The sequence below is a fragment of the Podarcis liolepis genome, assembly GCF_965112155.1.
Source record: "Podarcis liolepis genome assembly, chromosome: 14".
In the NCBI taxonomy this organism is placed as follows: Eukaryota; Metazoa; Chordata; class Lepidosauria; order Squamata; family Lacertidae; genus Podarcis; species Podarcis liolepis.
The window spans coordinates 23,529,286-23,548,408 of record NC_139569.1 but is presented as its reverse complement, the minus strand read 5'-3'; the positions used below and the strand labels follow the sequence as shown (position 1 = coordinate 23,548,408).

Sequence of the window (19,123 nt, the reverse complement as noted above, 5' to 3'; positions counted from 1 at the left end):
CGGAGGGCGGGGGGACTAAATGAGGAAAAACCCTAAAGCAGCCCAATGAAAAATCAGCAAGGTTGGTCCATGAGGATATGCAGAGTACCGCCTCACCAACCACAATCTGCCCCCAACCACCATCTTCTAACTTACAAGCAGTTAGGAGGGCAACACTGCCTATTAACTTCCTCCCCCTTAGTCTCAGTGTTGTCCTTGTAGAGAACTCAGTAGAGAAGAGGATGGGGACAGAACCAGAATGAGCTGTCTCTGCCTGTCCTTGGCTCTGTCGCCACCTACTGTTGGGCTCCCTGCCTTCCACCCCAGCAGTCCTCATCAGCACCAGCTACCACTGTTGAGCACGCTCAGTGGGATTCTGTCTGATTCTTGAGTGTGTGGTGGGGGAAACCCCTGCAAACCAGGGGGACTGGAATGGAGTATTGTGGAGGAGGGCTTGGCTGGCTTATTAAAGGAACAGTCCACACTGCCATATGGTCTCCTTTCTGGGGCACAGGCCAAATTCATTACTAGAAGCTTCTATCCAATGGAGTGTGAAACTGAATTAAAGGAGCAGGAAGGAGATTCATGTCTGGAAACCTGTCTGGAGAGAAAGAAGCAACCTATGGTTCAGCCTCCCCCAACCTGGTGCCCTTCAGATGGCTTGGACTACAACTCCTACCAGCCCGAATCAGCATAGCCAATGGTTGAGGATGACCATCATCCTTGACCACTGAGAACTAGTGATGCTGATGGGAGTTGTGCTTTCCAGATTCTTTGGACCACAAGGTTGGGGAAAGCTAGACCATAGTTTTTATGAGTGTTGAAGATGTGGTGATAGATACATTGTGGCTGGTGGTGGACATATTAACTATGAGCACTGCAGGAAGTCATCACTTGATGTTGCACTCCTTAGGTCAGGGGTAGGCAACCTAAGGCCCATGGGCCACAAGAGGCACACAGGAGTCGTTTAACCGGCCCCTGAGCCGCCCCCTGACTCTGGCCTGTTCTTCTGCTCTTCTGCAGACATTTCTGACACAACCTTTTTTCTTCAGGGTGTCCTCGCTGAGCCAAGTTTACTCTGCAATACTACCAACCAACCAACTAGGTGTCTACAGGACCTTGTTTTCCTACCTTGACAACCAGCACAAGACCACAGGTAATTCGGTGGCACCATTTTAAGTTTGCAGTTCAGGGCCATGGATTGGAAGCGGGGAGAAAGCTGATCCAGTTGATTTCCATTTCAAGGCATATCTTCCTAATTTGGTTCCTTCATTACATATCTTTCGGAACCAGACAAAAATGTTCCTCTTCAACAGGCCTTTGGGTAATTATATTGTAAACCACCTTGTGGTATTCAGATGAAGGGCGGTATAGAAATTTAATTATTATTTATAGTAATTCACACTTTCTGAAACAAAACGAGAATGAAAATACTTCTCTGAATTTTGCAATACAGTGCTCCAACCAAATCATGTAGAGAGAAAAAATGCAGATGCCGGAGTAAAGCATGTATAAAAATGCACGTATTCAAGGAAAATAGCAGGCAAAAATGCATTATATTTGGGGACATTTCTTTGCAAAAAAAAGTGTATATTAGGCAGAATTACATACAACATTGTATATAGGGAAAACTATTCTTCCATATATTGGATTTTTTTTTCTTAATTACAAACTGAAATGGGAATATGGAGAACTGAACTAAAGATTGGGAAAATGAAAAACTGAGGGAGACTGAAATCGGCAGATTCCTCCATCCCTAGCCATGGGCAACGTGTGACGCCAGGATGGTGGGGTCTAGGCACTTTAGAGAGCTGGTGGGGAACAGATGTAGAGGCACGAGCCCCTGGGCATGGGGCCTGAGAGGGATCCAGCAGGGAGGTGGGCACCTAGGGGAGAATTCATTCCTCTTGAGTAGGAATAGAGAGATCAAACCCACCCAGTTTTGAATTCTTGGCCGAATGAGTTGCCACCTGCAACTATGCCAATGAATCCCACATGGAGCTCTGTTCAGAAAGGCTTGTTTGTTTACCGACACTGCAGGATCGGCGTGTGCCTCCAACACCAGGGATTCCGAGGCATGGCTGCAAGATAACCTGGGGGCCTTCGCAGCCCAAGCTCCTTATGGCGATTTCACCACGCTGATGGCCACGTTCAATGGGGTACGTTGCAGAGGTTGCCTTGTGTTGATGCATAATGCCCACCCTGTGCTCCAGAACCCCACCCCCACCAAATGATTAGGAAGTCTATTTTGCATTAGGGGAAGAGGGCAGAGCAGTTGCTTTGCATGCAGAAAGTCCTTGGTTCAATCCCTAGCGCCTTCAAAGACTGGCAGGGTGAGACTCCTGCCAGAGAAACCCTGGAGTTCTGCTGCCAGTCAGTGTAGACAATCCTGAGTGAGCTGGGTCAGTGAGAGGTCAGTTCTGCGAGTTTTCCACATTCCATACTTGCAAAAAGAATAATTATTCATTTCAGGAGGGGTGGAAGTGAATATTCTGCACAACAGCCCAATTGAGGAGCTTCATCCCACACATGGGAGAAGGAAAGGGCTGCCTACCTTTCTCCCTCCCCAAATCTTCTAAAGCAGCCTTCCCCGATTGGGTACCCTCTAGGTGTCTTGGACTACAATTCCCATCAGCCTCAGCAAGCATGCTGGCTGGGGCTGATGGGAGTTGTAGTCCAAAACATCTGGCGGGCACCAGATTGGGGAAGGGTTGAAGAAGTCTCTAAGTATATCCTCGAATGTGTGTTTTTACAGTTTGATGTCCGGGGCAACCTCACTGCCACCCAACTGGCTCATGTCTTTTTTGCCTCTGGCGCCCTGGATGATCCTGATAAAGTCAGCGCCCTTCTGGAACCTTTGGAGAACAAGCCTGTTGATGACACCCTTGCTTTTATGACAGAGTTTGCAGCCTTGGCTGCTCAGGTGAGTTGTCTTTTGTTAGCTTTGGTTTCTATCCATTTGATAAGATCCTTTTAATTTCTGGAGCTCTCCTGATGCTGCATCCTTCGCTGCTTCTCTTTGGGGATATCTGAGGCCCAGTGTGGTGTGGTGGTAAGAGTGTCGGACTAGGACCTGGGAGACCGGGGTTCAAACCCCCGCTTGGCCACGAAGCTCTGTCTCTCTGCCATTCTTCTCTCCAGCACAATCACATTCCTCTGTGCTACTCTGGCCATTTTGAAGGCTGGGGCCATGACCTGTTCCTTCTGTGTTTCTGGTTGGCAGAGCGGCGTGACGTTCCTGGCAAACACAGAGGTGAGGGACAAGATATTTGATGTCATCTTCAGCGAATTACAGAGCCTGCTAACGACAGCCGGCACCTCCCAGTACGAAGACTGGTTCCAGAAAACATTGACCCTCGTGCTTCCCAGCATCAACGCCACAGCCCTGGCAGCCATTCCACAGAGCATCCCCTGCAGCACTTTCAAAGCCATGTGAGTCTTCAACTATCTGCAGGTTTGCCAGGAGGGGGCAAAGGAACCAGTTTCCAGGCCCAATTTAAAGTGCTGGTTTTGACTGATAATGCCTTGTGTGGTTCAGGATGCCAGCACGTCAAAGAAAGCCTCTCCCCATATGAACCCAGACCCTGTGATCGCCATCTGAAGCCCTTCTTCATGTGCCCCCTCCCAGAGAGGGGCAATTCGAGAACGGGCCTTCTCAGTGGTGGCTCCCTGCTTGCAGAAGGCTCTCCCCAGGAAGGCTCACCTGGCACCATCGTTACATATCTTTAGGCACCAGGCAAAAATATTTGTTTTCTGCCAGACCTTTGGCTTTTAATCATCTGTGGCCTTCTTGAGTGGGTGGGGCTGTTTTAATCCTGCCTTTAAAAAATAAGAATGAGTTTTAGATTTTTCTGTTTTGTTCAACACTGGTTTGAATGTACATGTTCTTATCGTAAGTTACTTTTGTAAGAAAAAAGAAATCTAGTAAGTTTAAATCACCACCACCATCATTATTAGCAAACAAGAGGTTAATTGTTATAAAGTCTTTAATACGTTTCCCCTCCTGTTCCTTCCTCTCCCACCCAGAATGGCTGGTTTGGATGGCAGCTTTCGATATATGTCATCAGACAGTCGCCAAGATGTCTACAACTTTGCCAAGGGCTACCTGATGACCAAGACGTCTCAAGGAGGTAGGTGTCAAAACCAGAAGGTGTTTGCTAGGTGGGTGGAATTGCTATGCTTGCTTCCCAGCTGGCAGGGGGCGCTGTTGTTACTGGAAGCAAAGGTGGACCATTGGTCCAGTTCCATATAAGGCTGTTTCCTCTGCTCCTTCGCCACTCATAGCAGCTGTACCATGCCCCCAGTGCAAATGGAACATAGTGTGATAGCATATTGCAAGGAGTCACTTTTTCAGGAAAAGGGGTCCTGGATGCATGAAATGATTCTTCAAGAGTGATTTTTCCTTTTTTCCATTCCAGGAGATCCCTGTACTGAGAATACTCGGGGCAGCTTGGGATGGTTAACAGCCAACTTTGGGTCCTTCAGCTCATTAGCCAGTTATAAAGACTTGGTTGCCATTAATGGAGATTTCCACCCGGTAAGTGACCTTGCTTGCCCTTTTCCAAAACAATACAAGAACCGAAACGTAGCCGCCCTTTGAAATTTGAACCCTTTGAATTTTGCAGCGCTCTCTTCCAACCAACCAGTGGTTCCGAAAACACTCTTCCAACCAACCAGCGTTTACCAGAATTCATATTTAAGGGGGAATTGTGCATTGAAATGAATATATTAGAGAAAATAACATACAAAAACACATCGTGTTAGGGGAAATTGCTTGGCAAACACACACATTCATCAAAACTGTTTGTTGGATGAAATCCGCACTAAGAATTTTTTAAAAATGCAGAGAACTGAAGATGGTAAAAATGAGGAACTGATGGAAACAAAATTGACAGACCCCCCCTGTCCCTGCTCCACTGACAGTTTCCTTTGCTAAGAACCAGCTTTGCTCATTCTTTAGATGGATGCAGTTGCGAGACTCACGCCATCTCAACTGGCTGAGTACACACTGGCGAGTGACGCCCTGCGCGACAGTGAGAAAGCCGGGAAGGTCTTTGGCTCCCTTGATTCACACAACATTGGAGAATTCATGGATGCTTTCAATGCGGCTGCCCAACAGGTTTGCAAGACTCCCCTCTTCCTCCCCTCTGCCTTGTTCAAAGTGCAGCAGTAGGGCTCATTCAGTTTGTTACTTAATTCTACTAGTGTTAACGTCAACCAGCCAACAGAGGTGTTACTTAGCAGCCAGGAAGAGTGGTATGATATTCAGTGAGACAGCATGTGATCTGATTGCCTGCATAGTTCTGGGGGAGTTTTCCCTTCTTTATGTTTGGTTGAATGTCTCCCTGGCCTGTACAAGGCCTCAACTGAAAGACAAACGCTCTCTGTCATTTCTTTTCAAATTATACATCGTTCTGGTTCACTTTGCTCAGTAAAGTGTTATCATGACTTTTATCTCTGGACTCTGTCGGCATTAATCGAGTGACTTTGCTAACATGTCTCCCTATTGAAGGTTGCTCCATTAGAGTGATGGGCTATTGCCCAACAGCCTTACTTCAACCTCCCCAACCTGCTGCCCTTCAGATGTTTCCGACATCAGCTCCCATCGACCCCAGCCAGCACTGGAGGGCATCAGCTTGCCAATGGCAGCCATAGATCATGCCAGCTGGGGCTGATAGGACTTGCAGTCCCAAACTTCTGGAGAGTTGGGAAAAACAGGCTAAGCAGGTTGCTACTAAACAGAGGGCCTTCTCTGCATTGGCACCTCAGCTCAAGAACTTCCTCCCCAAGCCCATTTGCTTGGTGCTGCCTTTGGTAAGCCTATCTTGTTGAATTAACCTCTTACAGCAATGACTATTGGCCTGCCTTTAGCTGTTGTCTACTGATTTATTTGCAGATTTGTTTTGTGCTGTGCCATTTCATTTGTGGGCCTTTTCCTTAACTGTGTTTATTGCTGGTCACCTACCCCAAGGGTATCTAATATGGTCTCCTCCAGATATTTTGGACTACAGCTCCCATTGACTGACGATGGGAGCTGAGGTCCACAACATCTAGAGGGCACCTGGTAAATTATACACTATGACATTAGGATGTTAGTTAGCTAGGCACACCTGTCCTCCTAACGCTGTACCTTCTGTGCCTTTTGCTTTCTTCTTAAAGCACCAGCTCACTCAGCTGCCCAACTTGGAGACCAAACGGTTCATCCTTGGCGAGATCTTCTGCCACTTGAGTGGCGTGCTGAAGCTCTTCACCGCAGAGGACTATGCTGCGTGGTTTGGGCAAAGGCTCCCTCTCTTCCTGAGCAGTCTTGATGCCCAGAACCTCGGCTTCCTGCCCAGTGACATGTCCTGTGATTCTCTGGCAGCCATGTAGGTACCAACTCTATGCCTATCCCAAGGTGGGGGTGATGGTGGAGTCATTTGGCATGGCGCAGCCAAGGGTGAGGAGAACAGTCACAGAAACTCAAAAACTGCATTGCTCCCAGTCAGGCGGTTGGGTCATCTAACTCAGTATTGTCTACACTGACTGGCAGCTGTTCCCCAGGGTTTCAGGTGGGAATCTCCCCTAGCCCTACCTGGAGATTGAACTTGGGACCTTCTGCATGCAAAGCAGATGTTCTGCCTACTGAATTCTGCCCATTATCCTAGGAAACTGCCTTAGACTGAGTCAGAGCATTGGTTCATCTGGCTCAGTATTGCCAACGAAGGCTGGCAGCAGCTCTCCAGTATTTCAGACAGAAAGTCTTTCCAAGCACTGTCTGCAGATGTTGCAGAGTGAAATTGGGACTTTCTGCATGCAGAGCAGATGCCCAGTCACTGGGCGATGGGCCTCCTCCCCAGTTGTCAGTGGAAGATGCTTTGCTGATCCAAAATGCCTCCCCCTAACTTCACTCCTCCCTTCTTTTGAATCTCCAAACTGAGTATTAGTACCTATGGGACTGCCTCTCCTGGTATATCCCACAGAGGAACTTACGGTCTTCAAACAAAAACATCTTGAAGGTCCCAGGCCACAGAGAGGTTAGGCTGGCCTCAACTAGAGCCAGGGCTTTTTCGGCTGTGGCTCCGATCTGGTGGAACGCTCTGTCACAAGAGACTAGGGTCCTGCGGGACTTGACATCTTTCCGCAGGGCCTGCAAGACAGAGCTGTTCCACCAGGCTTTTGGCCAGGGCACAGCCTGACTCCAGAGAAGCGGACACGGAGCAATGGATCCAAACTACAAGAAAGAAGATTCCACCTAAACATTAGGAAGAACTTCCTGACAGTAAGAGCTGTTCGACAGTGGAATTTGCTGCCAAGGAGTGTGGTGGAGTCTCCTACTTTGGAGGTCTTTAAGCAGAGGCTTGACAACCATATGTCAGGAGTGCTCTGATGGTGTTTCCTGCTTGGCAGGGGGTTGGACTCGATGGCCCTTGTGGTGTCTTCCAACTCTTCTATGATTCTATGATTCTATGACTCCCTCCTTTGGCAATCTTCACAGAACTCTAGCCCAATGGTTGCCATCAATTTGATTTGAATTAATTTTATAATGAAATGATTTTAGAATGTTGTATTATTTTATTGTTGTTAGCCACCCTGAGCCCGGCTTCAGCTGGGGAGGGCGGGATATAAAAAAAATTTATTATTATTATTACTTTGATTACAACCTCCTTCCTAATCTTGCAGAGTGGAGGGTTTAAATGATCACCATGCCAACAGCACATTTGAAAATCCAGATGATATATTCTCCTTCATAAAGAGGATTCTTGAATTCCAAGAACAAAATTCAGGTAAACAAAGGAAGCCCCTCTCCCCCCCCCCCCCGTGGCACACTTTACCTTCTACCCACCCCTGATGAAGACCCTCTCCAGAATGTTAAACCTCAGAAATGTGCATCTGCATTTCTAATTCTCTTTCTCCCTCTTTATGACTTTGCCACAGGTTCTGCCTGCACTCAGGGGGCCTCCACGGACCAAGAGTGGTTGAACAAATTCTTTGGACCCTTTTCTGCCTATGGCTCCTACTCAGATTTCACTGCATTGAAAAGCGACTTCCGTGGGGTGAGAGCGGCACAGACTTTGGAGTTTAACATTTGTGGTGTTCTTGACTCTGGGCTGGTTCGGGCATAACACTAACTCACAGGTCACCAATGTATTGCCCTTGAGGCCTTTCCTTGGTGCCCACAAAGCCTCTAAGGGCCCCTCCTTCATCATTGCTCTCCTTGGGCAGTTTAGCTTTAATAAGCTCACTCAAGGAAGAGTTTGGAAGCTTTCACTTCCTTTTTTTAAAACCACAGTTTCCAGTGTCACCCAAACCTTGGTAAACTGTGGTTTAATCTGCACCTTACTGGCTCAGTGATGACTGGAAGCTTGGGGTGTTTGAAGAGTTCTGGATTCTGAGCTTGAGCCTGGTTTCCATCCAACTCCAGCTCTGTGTTTCCAAATGCAGGTGGATTCCTTGGACCTCTTCTCCGCCAGTGCCTTGGCTCAGTTGTCCACTGAAGGCCACACCATTTACAGCAGCTCAGCCATGGGGCTCGTCTTCCAAGCCATCCAGAGAAAGAAGGAGCCAGAGCAATTCCTCAGCACGTACCTGGATGAATTCAACACCCTGGTGCTGAAGGTAAACAGAAGCTTGTTTACAGACTTTTCCTCCAGGGCTGGAGACAGACTGTGATTTTCTGCCGTGTAACTGGAGCACTGGTGGTCAACTCCAATGGGAATGCATGATCTGTGACCTTTGGGGTAGCTGGAAATTACTCCAGAGCAGTGGATTTCAAGCTATGTAGAACAACCTTCACTAGGATGGGGCCCCCCTAATGTTTGGGACTCGAGATCACTCTTTCCGATTTCCTACAAACTTTCGAAATTCATGTACAGTGGTACCTCAGGTTACACACGCTTCAGGGTACGTACGCTTCAGGTTACAGACTCCACTAACCCAGAAATGGTGCTTCAGGTTAAGAACTTTGCTTCAGGATGAGAACAGAAATTGTTCTCTGGCGGTGCGGCAGCAGCAGGAGGCCCCTTTAGCTAAAGTGGTGCTTCAGGTTAAGAACAGTTTCAGGTTAAGTATGGACCTCTGGAACGAATTAAGTACTTAACCCGAGGTAGCACTGTAATTGTCAAGGGTTCTCATTACTAGCCCATTGTTCTCCATTGTGTGAAACGTTGTCAGCTGATTTCGTTGATCCTTTTGGGTGTAGTTGCAAAATCAGAAGTGCAAGGTCCCTTCATGATACCCACAGTCACACCTCCTTCTAAGATTGTACAACAATCTTATACTATTAAATAATTAGAGTTGCATTATAACAATCAATGCAGATCTCCATGTGTTGCCCTTCTATTTTCTGTGCGCTTACTTGGGCAAATGGTTTGGAGTGCTCCAATATCTTCATGTGGAGTGACTTAGATTGTGTTTTCCTTGAAGTTCCATTGTATGTAACAGAACTTACACATCATTCTCTTGAAACTGGAGTGCCTAGTGTTGTCAGTGTTCCTAAATGCTGAGCTTTGGAGCATATGGAACAATTCATTGGTCTTCTTCCTGTGTGCCTTCTCCAGAGTGACCCTAGGAGCCAATCCTCTGTGGCTCACTCACCTCCTTTCATTCTGATTGTCTACAATCAGCACCAAGGGTGAGAAGATTTATTCTCAATGGCTTCAAAGCTCCCCTGCTTGGGTAGCTCTAGGATGCTGGAGACCCTGCTGCAGAAATAGTAACATGTCTTCAACACTTCTCCTTCCACCTAGAACTTATTCCTTGGTTTTTCTCTTGCTTCTTCCTCCAGAATCGTGGCTTGTTGAGCAATCCCAAAGTGCGGGACACTATGCTGATGCTATCGGCGGAGATCATTTTCCCACAGATTGCCACCAGTTCCCTGGAAGACACAAACACTTGGTTCCAGAAACTCAGCCTCCTTCTCCCGGGTGTCAATGGAACAATTCTTGAGCTGCTACCCCTGGGTATGCCTTGCCCGTATTACCAAACCATGTAAGTAGCTGGCATACATTTACCTCAGTAGTTTCGAGGTGCCTTCACATAGTTTGATAACAGACAGAGGTTACCTTTTGTACACATTGGTGGCTACCACACAATCTGCATCTTGAGCATCCATCCTGATTTGTTGTGGGGACACCAGATTCTGCTGCCTTGAGCAAGTGTTATTCCAACATTTTCCATTTTACTATAATTTGGGGAAGTGGGTTTATTGTGCAAGATCTTCCACTCAACTTCACTTGAGTAACCTTAATTTGAATACCAGTTGCTAGAAATCACAGGAGAGCAGAGTGCTCTTGTGGTCCGGTCCTGTTTGCAGGTTTCCCAAAGGCATCTGGGTGGCCATTTTGAGAACAGGCTGCTGGACTAGATGGGCCACTGGCCTGATCCAGCAGAGCTCTTCTTATGCTCTTATATTCTTAATCCCCACCCCCAAAATAACCACAGCCTGGAAGCAGCTACACCCAGTTGAGGACACAAAGGCTGGTTTCATCAAACCACCTAGTTCAGCACTCTGGGTTGCATCCAAGCTAGTCCTACTCAGAGGAGACCCATTGAAATTGATGGCCATGACTATCTGAGGCATAGCTGTCAACTTTTCCCTTTTCTTGCGAGGAATCCTATTTGGAATAAGGGAATTTCCCTTAAAAAAAGGGAAACGTTGGCAGCTATGATCTGAGGTTCATTCAACTCATTGGGTCTATTCTGAGTAAAACTTAGTGGAACACAACCCTCTATTTCCAAAAAGACTCCAGAGCCAGTTGCAAGCAGGATGAGAAAGCTATAGCCCTCCCAAACTATTGTTTGTTCTCTGCACCTTGTGCTCTGAGGTGCACTGCCTCTGAATATGGGTGCTCCATTTCATTTCCATGGTTGAAAGTCATGGATAAGGCCTATACTGGAGGAAGGGCAGGTTGGATGCTAGTAAATGAATACGGTGAATAGGTGGAAAAACAAGTGCGACTCAAGCCAATGTGTGGAATTGCTTGTGTTTCTTCCTCAGTGTGAAAGCGATGGATGGTCTCTACTCAACATTATCAGCCAGGAAGAGGCAAGATGTGTATGACTTCCAGAAGGCTTATTTAGCTTATCAGTTTGCTGATTCAGGTAAGGAGCCAAAGGGGCAGGTCTTAGGAATTTCACCCTGATACAGGAGTGGGGAATGGATCGAGCAGGCAGAACAAATCCTTATCTCCCCTGCCCCCTGTGGGCCAAGCTTGACAGGGGAGCATGGTGGTTCACCTGCTCATCATTTGATGCCACCGGTGACCCGTTTTTGTCACCATAGCTTGAAGTTCAGTCACATGGGCCAAAGTGCTGTGCTGTGAAAGCTGCAACAACCAGCTGATTGGCAGGACTTGCAAAACCCTTTTGACAACCAGCTGATATGTGATGTCAGGTGGTGGGCAGGTGGTGGTGGTGTCTTGACCAAAACAGTTTCACTGGCCAAATGGGAGGCCTGGTGGACCTAATTATACCACTAGTTCAGTTGCTGAGTGTTTATGAACAGTTTATCTGCTCAGAAGTTTACCTCTTCAGTGCTTGGGGCAAACTGTTCTGTTGGTTGGAAGAAGGGCAGGGAAGGAGGAGGAGGGTGTAATAGACTTCCAACATTATTTCTGCACAAATTCATCCTTTGTAAGGAACCCAGCTGTGGATTTTAGTCCGTCTTCGCTTGACACATTCTCTTGCCTCCACAGGGTCAGCGTGCGATGGTGGGACTACAGGAATCCGAGACTGGCTGACAAAGAATTTGGGGGAGTTTTGCACAGTGGCTAAGCTGAGTGAACTTCAAGCTTTTTACCCAGAACTTGATGGAGTAAGTTTTTCACGGCACTGTGCTCCAGTGGGGGCTGCCCCACCTCTTTCCTCTGCAGGGAACAGTAGCAGCCCTGTGCAACAATGAAAGTATCTTCATCCAGCCTAAAATGGACAAAAGGGGGCTGATATATCTTTAAGGGAAAGGATTGTTGTTCTCTACAGTCTCTTTATATTCCACTCTTTCTTCTCTTCTCGAGTTTTCAAACTACTGCTTGCTTTAGAAAGGAAATACTTCAGAAATCAACCTGATTGGCAACCAAATTATCTTTCTAAGGTCAGTGTTTAGTTTAATCAGTAGCAATCTGGGGAGCAAATTTCTCCCGTAATGGTTCAGTTTTCAATGCTTGAGTATCATCATTAAGCTGAGAAGCAGCAAAATGAAGCGCTGCGTTTTCTTCTAAAGCAAACACAGACTTTTAACACAGACAGTGTAATGTTTTCAAGGACAGTATGGACATGGAAAATCACCCATGAATTCTGTCAAAATTTATGCAAGAAGGGTTTTTTCTGGGTGGATATCTTCCTTACATATTTTAAAAAGAACACTGTATTTAACCATGTAACAACGGTTCTAAATCAAACGTGATTTTTCTGTGTTTTGGAAATGGTTGCTGATATCCAGAGCATTGTTTCTCTACCCGCTCTTTATTATGTGGTTCTGCTGATCTGCTCAATTAATAAAATAATAATAATGTTGAAAACAGCTGAATTGGTATGTTTCATGGTGGTGTTTTCTTTAAGAACAGACACGCGCACACACACACACATATTAGTAATGTGGTCCTTTTAACCCCACACCCATGCCCCTGAAAGGTGGGATCAGACATGGGATGGAGTAGAAATTCAGTCCAATTCACATTTCACTTGCAGTTTCTGCAACAATATATTAACAGAAACCCAGTGGTATCCTTTGAACTTTGCACCGCTCCAGATTTTGCAATCCAGTGCTCCACCCAAGCAATATATATGAAAAATGGGGCAACGCAGGCCTAAAAATGAATATAGGAGTAAAGGATAGCATGCAAAAATGCATTATGCTAGGGGGAATTGCTTTGCACAAATGTGCCCATCAAGGAAAACTGCATAAAAAACGTGTATGTTAGGAGAAATATACACTAAAATGTTTCTGAATTTTAATAAGGGCTTAACCAAAATTAAAACAAACAAACACAAAATGATTAGAAAAATGAGAAATGGGGAAGAACTGGAACTGATTAGGCCAGCCCTACATGGGATACTGAGCATTTCGACCAACTGATTGCTACTGATTGAACTAAACTTAAAAGCATCTTTTGCCAACCTGTGGCCCTCCAGACTCCTTTGGACTACAACCCCTATCAGCCACAGTCTTGTGTGGGGGAGAGTGGGGTAGGCAGTATCTACAGCAGGAATGAATAAATGGATTTATACTCCATAAATAGGTTTGTAAAAGTGAAGATTCTTTATTGGTTGCATTCAATTAAATTTTACTCTGATTAGACCCATTGGACCCATTGGATTCAGGCTCATCATCTCCATTAATTTCAATGTGTCTATTCTGACAGTAGATGAAGCCCCACATCTCTTAGGCTGCAACCTGGGAGTATGCTCCACTTAGTTTATTTCTGAGTAGACCTGCACAGAATTTGCTCTGTTAACAATATTAGGCTGAAATCCAAACATAGAGGTGTGGTGAAGTTCATTTATAGCTGTGCTAGTTGTGACCAATAGCACCTAGGGAAGCCACGCCTAATTGCAGACCTGGAGCAGTGGCCAAGGCTGGATGTGCAGACAGAATAGTGACCTGTTCTGGTCACATCCACACCACACTTTTAAAGCACTCTTACGCCACTTTAACAGTCATGGCTTCCTGCAAAGAATCCTGGGAACTATAGTTTCCCCAAGGTGCTGAGAATTGTATCTCTTTGAGGGGGGTCTCCTAACAACTCTCAAATCCAATCACAACTCAGTTGGAGGAAAAGTGTAGGCAAGCTTTGCTGCTTTCTCAGTCTCAATTGCCCATCTGTAAAATGGGACCAAGGTAGGAACAACCTCACAGGGTTAAGGGGAAAAGGAAGCAACGGTATTCATACAAAAACAACAGAGTCCAGGCTAATAATAATAATAATAATAATAATAATAATAATAGTAGTAGTAGTAGTAGTAGTAGTAGTAATTTATTTTTACCCTGCCCATCTGGCTGAGTTTCCCCAGCCACTCTGGGTGGCTCCCAATAGAATTAAAAGCACAATAAAACACCAAACATTAAAAACTTCCCTGAACAGGGCTGCCTTCAGATGTCTTCTAAAAGTCAGATAGTTGTTTATTTCCTTGACATCTGATGGGAGGGCGTTCCACAGGGCGGGCGCCACTACTGAGAAGGCCCTCTGCCTGGTTCCCTGTAGCTTCACTTCTCGCACGGAGGGAACTGCCAGAAGGCCCTCAGAGCTGGATGATGGGGGTGGAGACGTTCCTTCTGGTATACTGGGCCGAGGCTGTTTAGGGCTTTAAAGGTCAGCACCAACACTTTGAATTATGCTCGGAAACGTACTGACCTATCCGAAACAGTGCTTTGAAGCTGGCACCAGACTCTGGTAGCATGACCTTGAGTGAATTTGTAAACTGTCTATAAAGGCTCTCACTGATGGGATACCAAAAATGGTTAGGGTGCTTCCAGATTTTCCTTGACATCTGATCGTTTAGTCCAAGACCCCCTGATTTTTAGAATGTGGGGTGTTTTTACAGAACGGGGCCACTAGCTAAGAATCTGAATTTTTGTACACATTCAAGGGCAGCCTGATTACTAGGAAGAGGTCTAGTGTGTGCGGGTGACAGGAGTGAGCCAGCAATAAATCACACCGAGCAAGTTGGAGTAACTCTTTATTAGCAAAAACAGCATCTGCACAGGATTGTCAGGCCTAACGAGCACAGCAGCTCATCTTCAGTAGGTCTTGCTCCCATGAAGCAGTCACTGAGTCTGAAGGTCCCCACCTCCCCACAGCTGCTTAAGTCCCTTCCTCTCCAGGGTTTCCCCCAAGCAATTGGAGATTGCACCTGCATGAAGCTAACTTCTCATCATCCTTTTAATGCTTCTTCTTGTTCTGGGAGACCAAGGGGCAAGGGAACTCGTTGCAGCAGGAGGGGAAGACATACATGCCAGACTCTTCTCTGCCTCTTGGCCTCCCTCCTCTCCAGCCTCCAGTTCTGGACTCCTCTGCCACAGACTTACTAAGCCCTGTTACCTCTTCAGCTTTCAACACTTCCTCCTTCCAGTCTTCTTCTTCTCCTCCCTGTGTCCACTTATCGTCGTCTCACCAGCAATCCCTGGGTTCTGAGCCTCAGCTGGTTCCTCCCACCATTCCTCTGTGTCCAACCAGTCATGACACCAGGCAGTAGGGAAAGAAGCACACCTCAGTTGCAGAGCACCTGCTTTGCATGCCAAAGGGCCCAGGTTGGATCACCAGCATCTCCAGGTAGAGCTGAGAAAGACGCCTGTTTAAAATCCTGAGAGCCTCTGCCAGTCATTGTTGATTGTACTGAGCCAGATGGACCATTGCCCTGAGTTAATATAAGGCAGCTTTGTATGTAACCTGGAATTTGATACAGACACACACCCTCATTACTTATATAATAATTATCTTAAATGGCCCATACCCATCTCCCATGCCTGGTGTGTTCCAGGGCACCATCACCACTGGGAATAATGGAAGCCTTCAGGTAAGACAAAGCCTGGCACAAAATTTGATAAATGGCATTTGACCGGGTGAATAGACACAAGTGAAAACGGATTGCATAGGAAATGATGCAGACTAGGGGTGCACATCCACTTTGGATGAAGTCCAGATGAAGTATCAGAGGTAGCCAGACCTCCTCTGGAAATGAAATGGGTCTTGCCAGAAGTGGTCCCAAGCAAACCAGTCTATTTCCAAAGCTTCCAGTCTTCCTACAGTAATTCCTTATAATTAATCCACAGATGGAGAACCCTTCTGCCCTCAGCCCAGCCCAAGCAGCCGACTTAACTGTCATTGCCCAGATGTTGCACAACTCCACCCTGGCCAGCCTGGCTCTTGGGGTCGTGAAGAACTTTAAAAACTATGGCTCGCTCCATGAATATTTGTCCAGGCTCAAAGGCCCTCCCTGCAAGGTAAGGTTGGGGGCGGTGGCGGTTCCCATGCCATTTTGTGATGTGCTAAAATCTATTTCCTTGGCCACAGTCTCACTTGATCTACCTGTTCCAACTTTCTGATACCTCTCCTTGATAAGACAGTGTTCCGTTTTGTGCCTGTTTTGGATGACTTCTACACAATTTGCTGGTGCATGCCACTGAAGAGCATCTCATAGCCAAACACAGGACAGATCCACACCGTGCATTAAAACATCTTTAATGCATATTTAAAGCATGTGTCTTTCCCCAAAGAATCCTGGGAACTGTAGTTGATAGGGTGCTGGGAATTGTAGCTCTGTGAGGTGGGACTATAGTTCCCAGGATTCTTGTGGGGGGAAGGAGTGATGTACTTTAGATGTAGCCACAGGAGGGGACAGTGCTCTTGTGCTCAGATCCTGTTGCGGGTTTCCAACGGGCATCTGGTTTGTCACTGTGAGAACAGCATGCTAGACTAGATGGGCCATTGGCCTGATCCAGTAAGCTGTTCTTGAGTTCTTCAATGTATGTCCAATGTGCTTTAAATGTATGGTGTGGATCTGCCGATAGGCTCTATTTTGTGCTTTCCATTAACGTGTAATCTAGTGGAATGGGCTTGTGAAATCCAGCTCCCTCCCTGCAGTCATATCTCTTGATATGTTTTGTGAAGGAAGTCTGTTGAGCCTAAGAATACCACTGGCACACCCTACAGAAATCCTGAAAGCTCTTTCTTTCTCTGGACTGTTGTGAAGCCCACTTCTTTCATCCCTGTGTCTTCCACGCAGAGCTACAAGCCCGCAGAAATCTTGTCTATGTGTCAAGGACCTTCCCCACTGGCTGCTCTCAGCCCTGAAATCCAGCAAGAGCTTTTGGACAATGTATTTCTCTTCCTCAAGAAAGGAGGAGGTTCAATGGACTCCTCTCAGTGGAATGAAGTCTACCACCTTTTGCTCTCCAACTTCCTACCGACTCTGGGGACATCCCGCCACCCCCAGTCATCCTCCAAGGCAACATGTGAACTCTTCCATTCCACGTAAGTCAGAGGTGGCATAATATGGGTGGGGGGAAAGTGTGCAAAAAAAGAAAGAAAAGGCATCTATTACTGAAAATAACATTCAGAAATGCAGAAGAAAGGATGGCTTGTAAAAATGTGCATATGGGGCAAGACTGAGTACAAAAACTAGGAGTCATAAGCACTAAAACACTTATCAATTTTCATGAGGACTTTTAAAAACAAATATTGCAAACTGATGGGGTGGAACTTAAGACTGGAGAAAAAATGAGAAATTGAGAGAAACCAACATTGACAGATTCATCCACCCCTATATCATATCACCTTGAATGTTGTTGTAAATGATAGGACAGAGAGAAAGAGAGAGAGAGAGAATGAATGAATGAATGAATGAATGAACGAGGGGGGAATAGATAAATTTCTGAACAGAGCCTCCTAGAATGTTGCTCAAAAGGTCCCACTCTAAAAAAATACCTCACTGCTGCTTCAAAACTTATTTTTTAATCACAGAATGAAGGAGATCGTCGCACTTCACCCCAGCCTTACTAAACGGCAGGAAGAACTTGCAGAGGTCAAAAGCCTTTGCCTCCTGGGTGATCATCAACCCAAACCCACAGGTAACCTTTCATTACTAAGGGGGAGGGTCTTCCTTCAGTCTGAGGGTGGCATTCCCTTCTTAGCAACCAAAACAAAGAAGAAAAGTGAGCAGAACGTAGAAAGTCAGATTGTTGGTCCTCTTAGCTGACATGCTCCCAAACTGATACTTCCTCTCTTTCCATTTGCAGCAGCAACACAAATCCCTGAAAGAACGGCAAATCACCCCCCTGGAGGTGCCAAAACTCAGAACGTTGCAAATGTCACAGGTGATGCCCCTGGGCAATCTGCGTCTCGCAGTCCTGGAGATGCCACCATTCTTCCAACTGAGGTCCCTGCAGCTGCCACAGGGGCCATCCAGGGAGGTGCTTCAACCCTCTTCCCTGGGAGAGAGGCTGGAGGCATCTCTGGCAGTGCCCGAACTCTCCACCCAGGAGGCAACACAGGTTGGATGACTGGATGGTCTGCATCTTGCACTTCGAGACAGACTACCAGTCCCACCCTTGGAAGTGCCATAGGCAATACCCCTGACGTCACAAGAAGCACCACAAGCAGTGTCCCTGCTCCTCCTACAACACACAGCCCTGAGAGTGCTACGGGCCACATCCCTGGAAATTCCACAGGTACCATCCCTGGTGGTGGCACAACTCACATCCCTGGAGGCCCAACCAACAACGTTACTAGAGGAGCCTCAACTCAAGTCCCTGGTGGAGCAACAAGCAACATCCCTGGTGGTTCTGCAACCAACATCCGTGGTGGAGAAACAAGCAAACCTCCTCATGCTGCTGCAACTCACATCTCTGTAGGAGCAACAGGCAACACCACTGGTGGTGGTGCAATTGACCTCCCTAGTGGAGCAACAAGCAACATCCCTGGTGGTTCTGCAACTCACATACCGGGAGCTACTGAAACTTCAGTTCATGGAAGCTCAAACAGCAACATTCCTGGAAGAACTACAGCTCCCGTTCCTGGAAGGGATACAGCATACAGTCAGAGTATTCCGGGAGCAACTTCTGTCGCTGCTGGCAATACAACTCACAACCCTGGAAATGTCTCTGGAGGTGCCCCTGCATATGCATGGACTCACCCAGTCCTTTTTTTCACCTGCCTTCTCCTCCCTTGCTTTATTGTAACCATTTCCCCATAGTGCACCTCTGTTTCACAACCCACCTGCAAATTTGCCTAAATAACAGACACTCTTTGGAATCAGACTACAGTGTTGTGTATCAGTCAGTGTCTTTCCAGATAACTGATAGCAGTTTTCTAGCATCCTGCTACTCTGGAATCTTGAATTTGTTGTGTTTGATTACACAGAATATATTTATCATGCAATAAATCGTCCGTCCAGCCAATGGTGCACATCAAAGTATTCTGGTATCCTTCTAGCTTCACATTACCGAGAAATTTGTACAAAATGGGATTACCATATTTCAAACAGTGAAGATCTGGACAGAAAAGTTGTTGAGCTTTTTTTTTTTTTGTAAAATCTTATGGAAAATTGGCAAAAATGACACTGCCAACATGGGCTGCCATATATCTGGATTTTCCAGGACATTTCCACGATTTTCGTCCAGACATTGCTGTCAACTGCAATATTCCGTGCATGTCTGGGAAATTCTGGC

The 19,123-nt window shown here is 46.5% G+C and overlaps 1 protein-coding gene across 1 annotated transcript in view; it reads left to right on the top strand.

Moving 5' to 3' along the window:
- Positions 1-18,908, top strand: part of LOC310692635 (uncharacterized protein) — a 62,453-nt gene extending 43,545 nt beyond the window's left edge. Inside the window, exons 40-57 of the mRNA XM_083473581.1 lie at positions 1,032-1,135; positions 2,020-2,138; positions 2,735-2,902; positions 3,203-3,411; positions 4,006-4,109; positions 4,398-4,516; positions 4,940-5,098; positions 6,139-6,347; positions 7,642-7,745; positions 7,897-8,015; positions 8,404-8,577; positions 9,746-9,948; positions 10,958-11,061; positions 11,655-11,773; positions 15,728-15,898; positions 16,681-16,928; positions 17,418-17,524; positions 17,693-18,908. Coding sequence (XP_083329707.1) covers positions 1,032-1,135; positions 2,020-2,138; positions 2,735-2,902; positions 3,203-3,411; positions 4,006-4,109; positions 4,398-4,516; positions 4,940-5,098; positions 6,139-6,347; positions 7,642-7,745; positions 7,897-8,015; positions 8,404-8,577; positions 9,746-9,948; positions 10,958-11,061; positions 11,655-11,773; positions 15,728-15,898; positions 16,681-16,928; positions 17,418-17,524; positions 17,693-18,648 — 3,496 coding nt within the window. The 3' untranslated portion in view covers positions 18,649-18,908. The remainder of the gene's footprint in view (positions 1-1,031; positions 1,136-2,019; positions 2,139-2,734; positions 2,903-3,202; positions 3,412-4,005; positions 4,110-4,397; positions 4,517-4,939; positions 5,099-6,138; positions 6,348-7,641; positions 7,746-7,896; positions 8,016-8,403; positions 8,578-9,745; positions 9,949-10,957; positions 11,062-11,654; positions 11,774-15,727; positions 15,899-16,680; positions 16,929-17,417; positions 17,525-17,692) is intronic.
- The last annotated feature ends 215 nt before the right edge of the window (positions 18,909-19,123 follow it).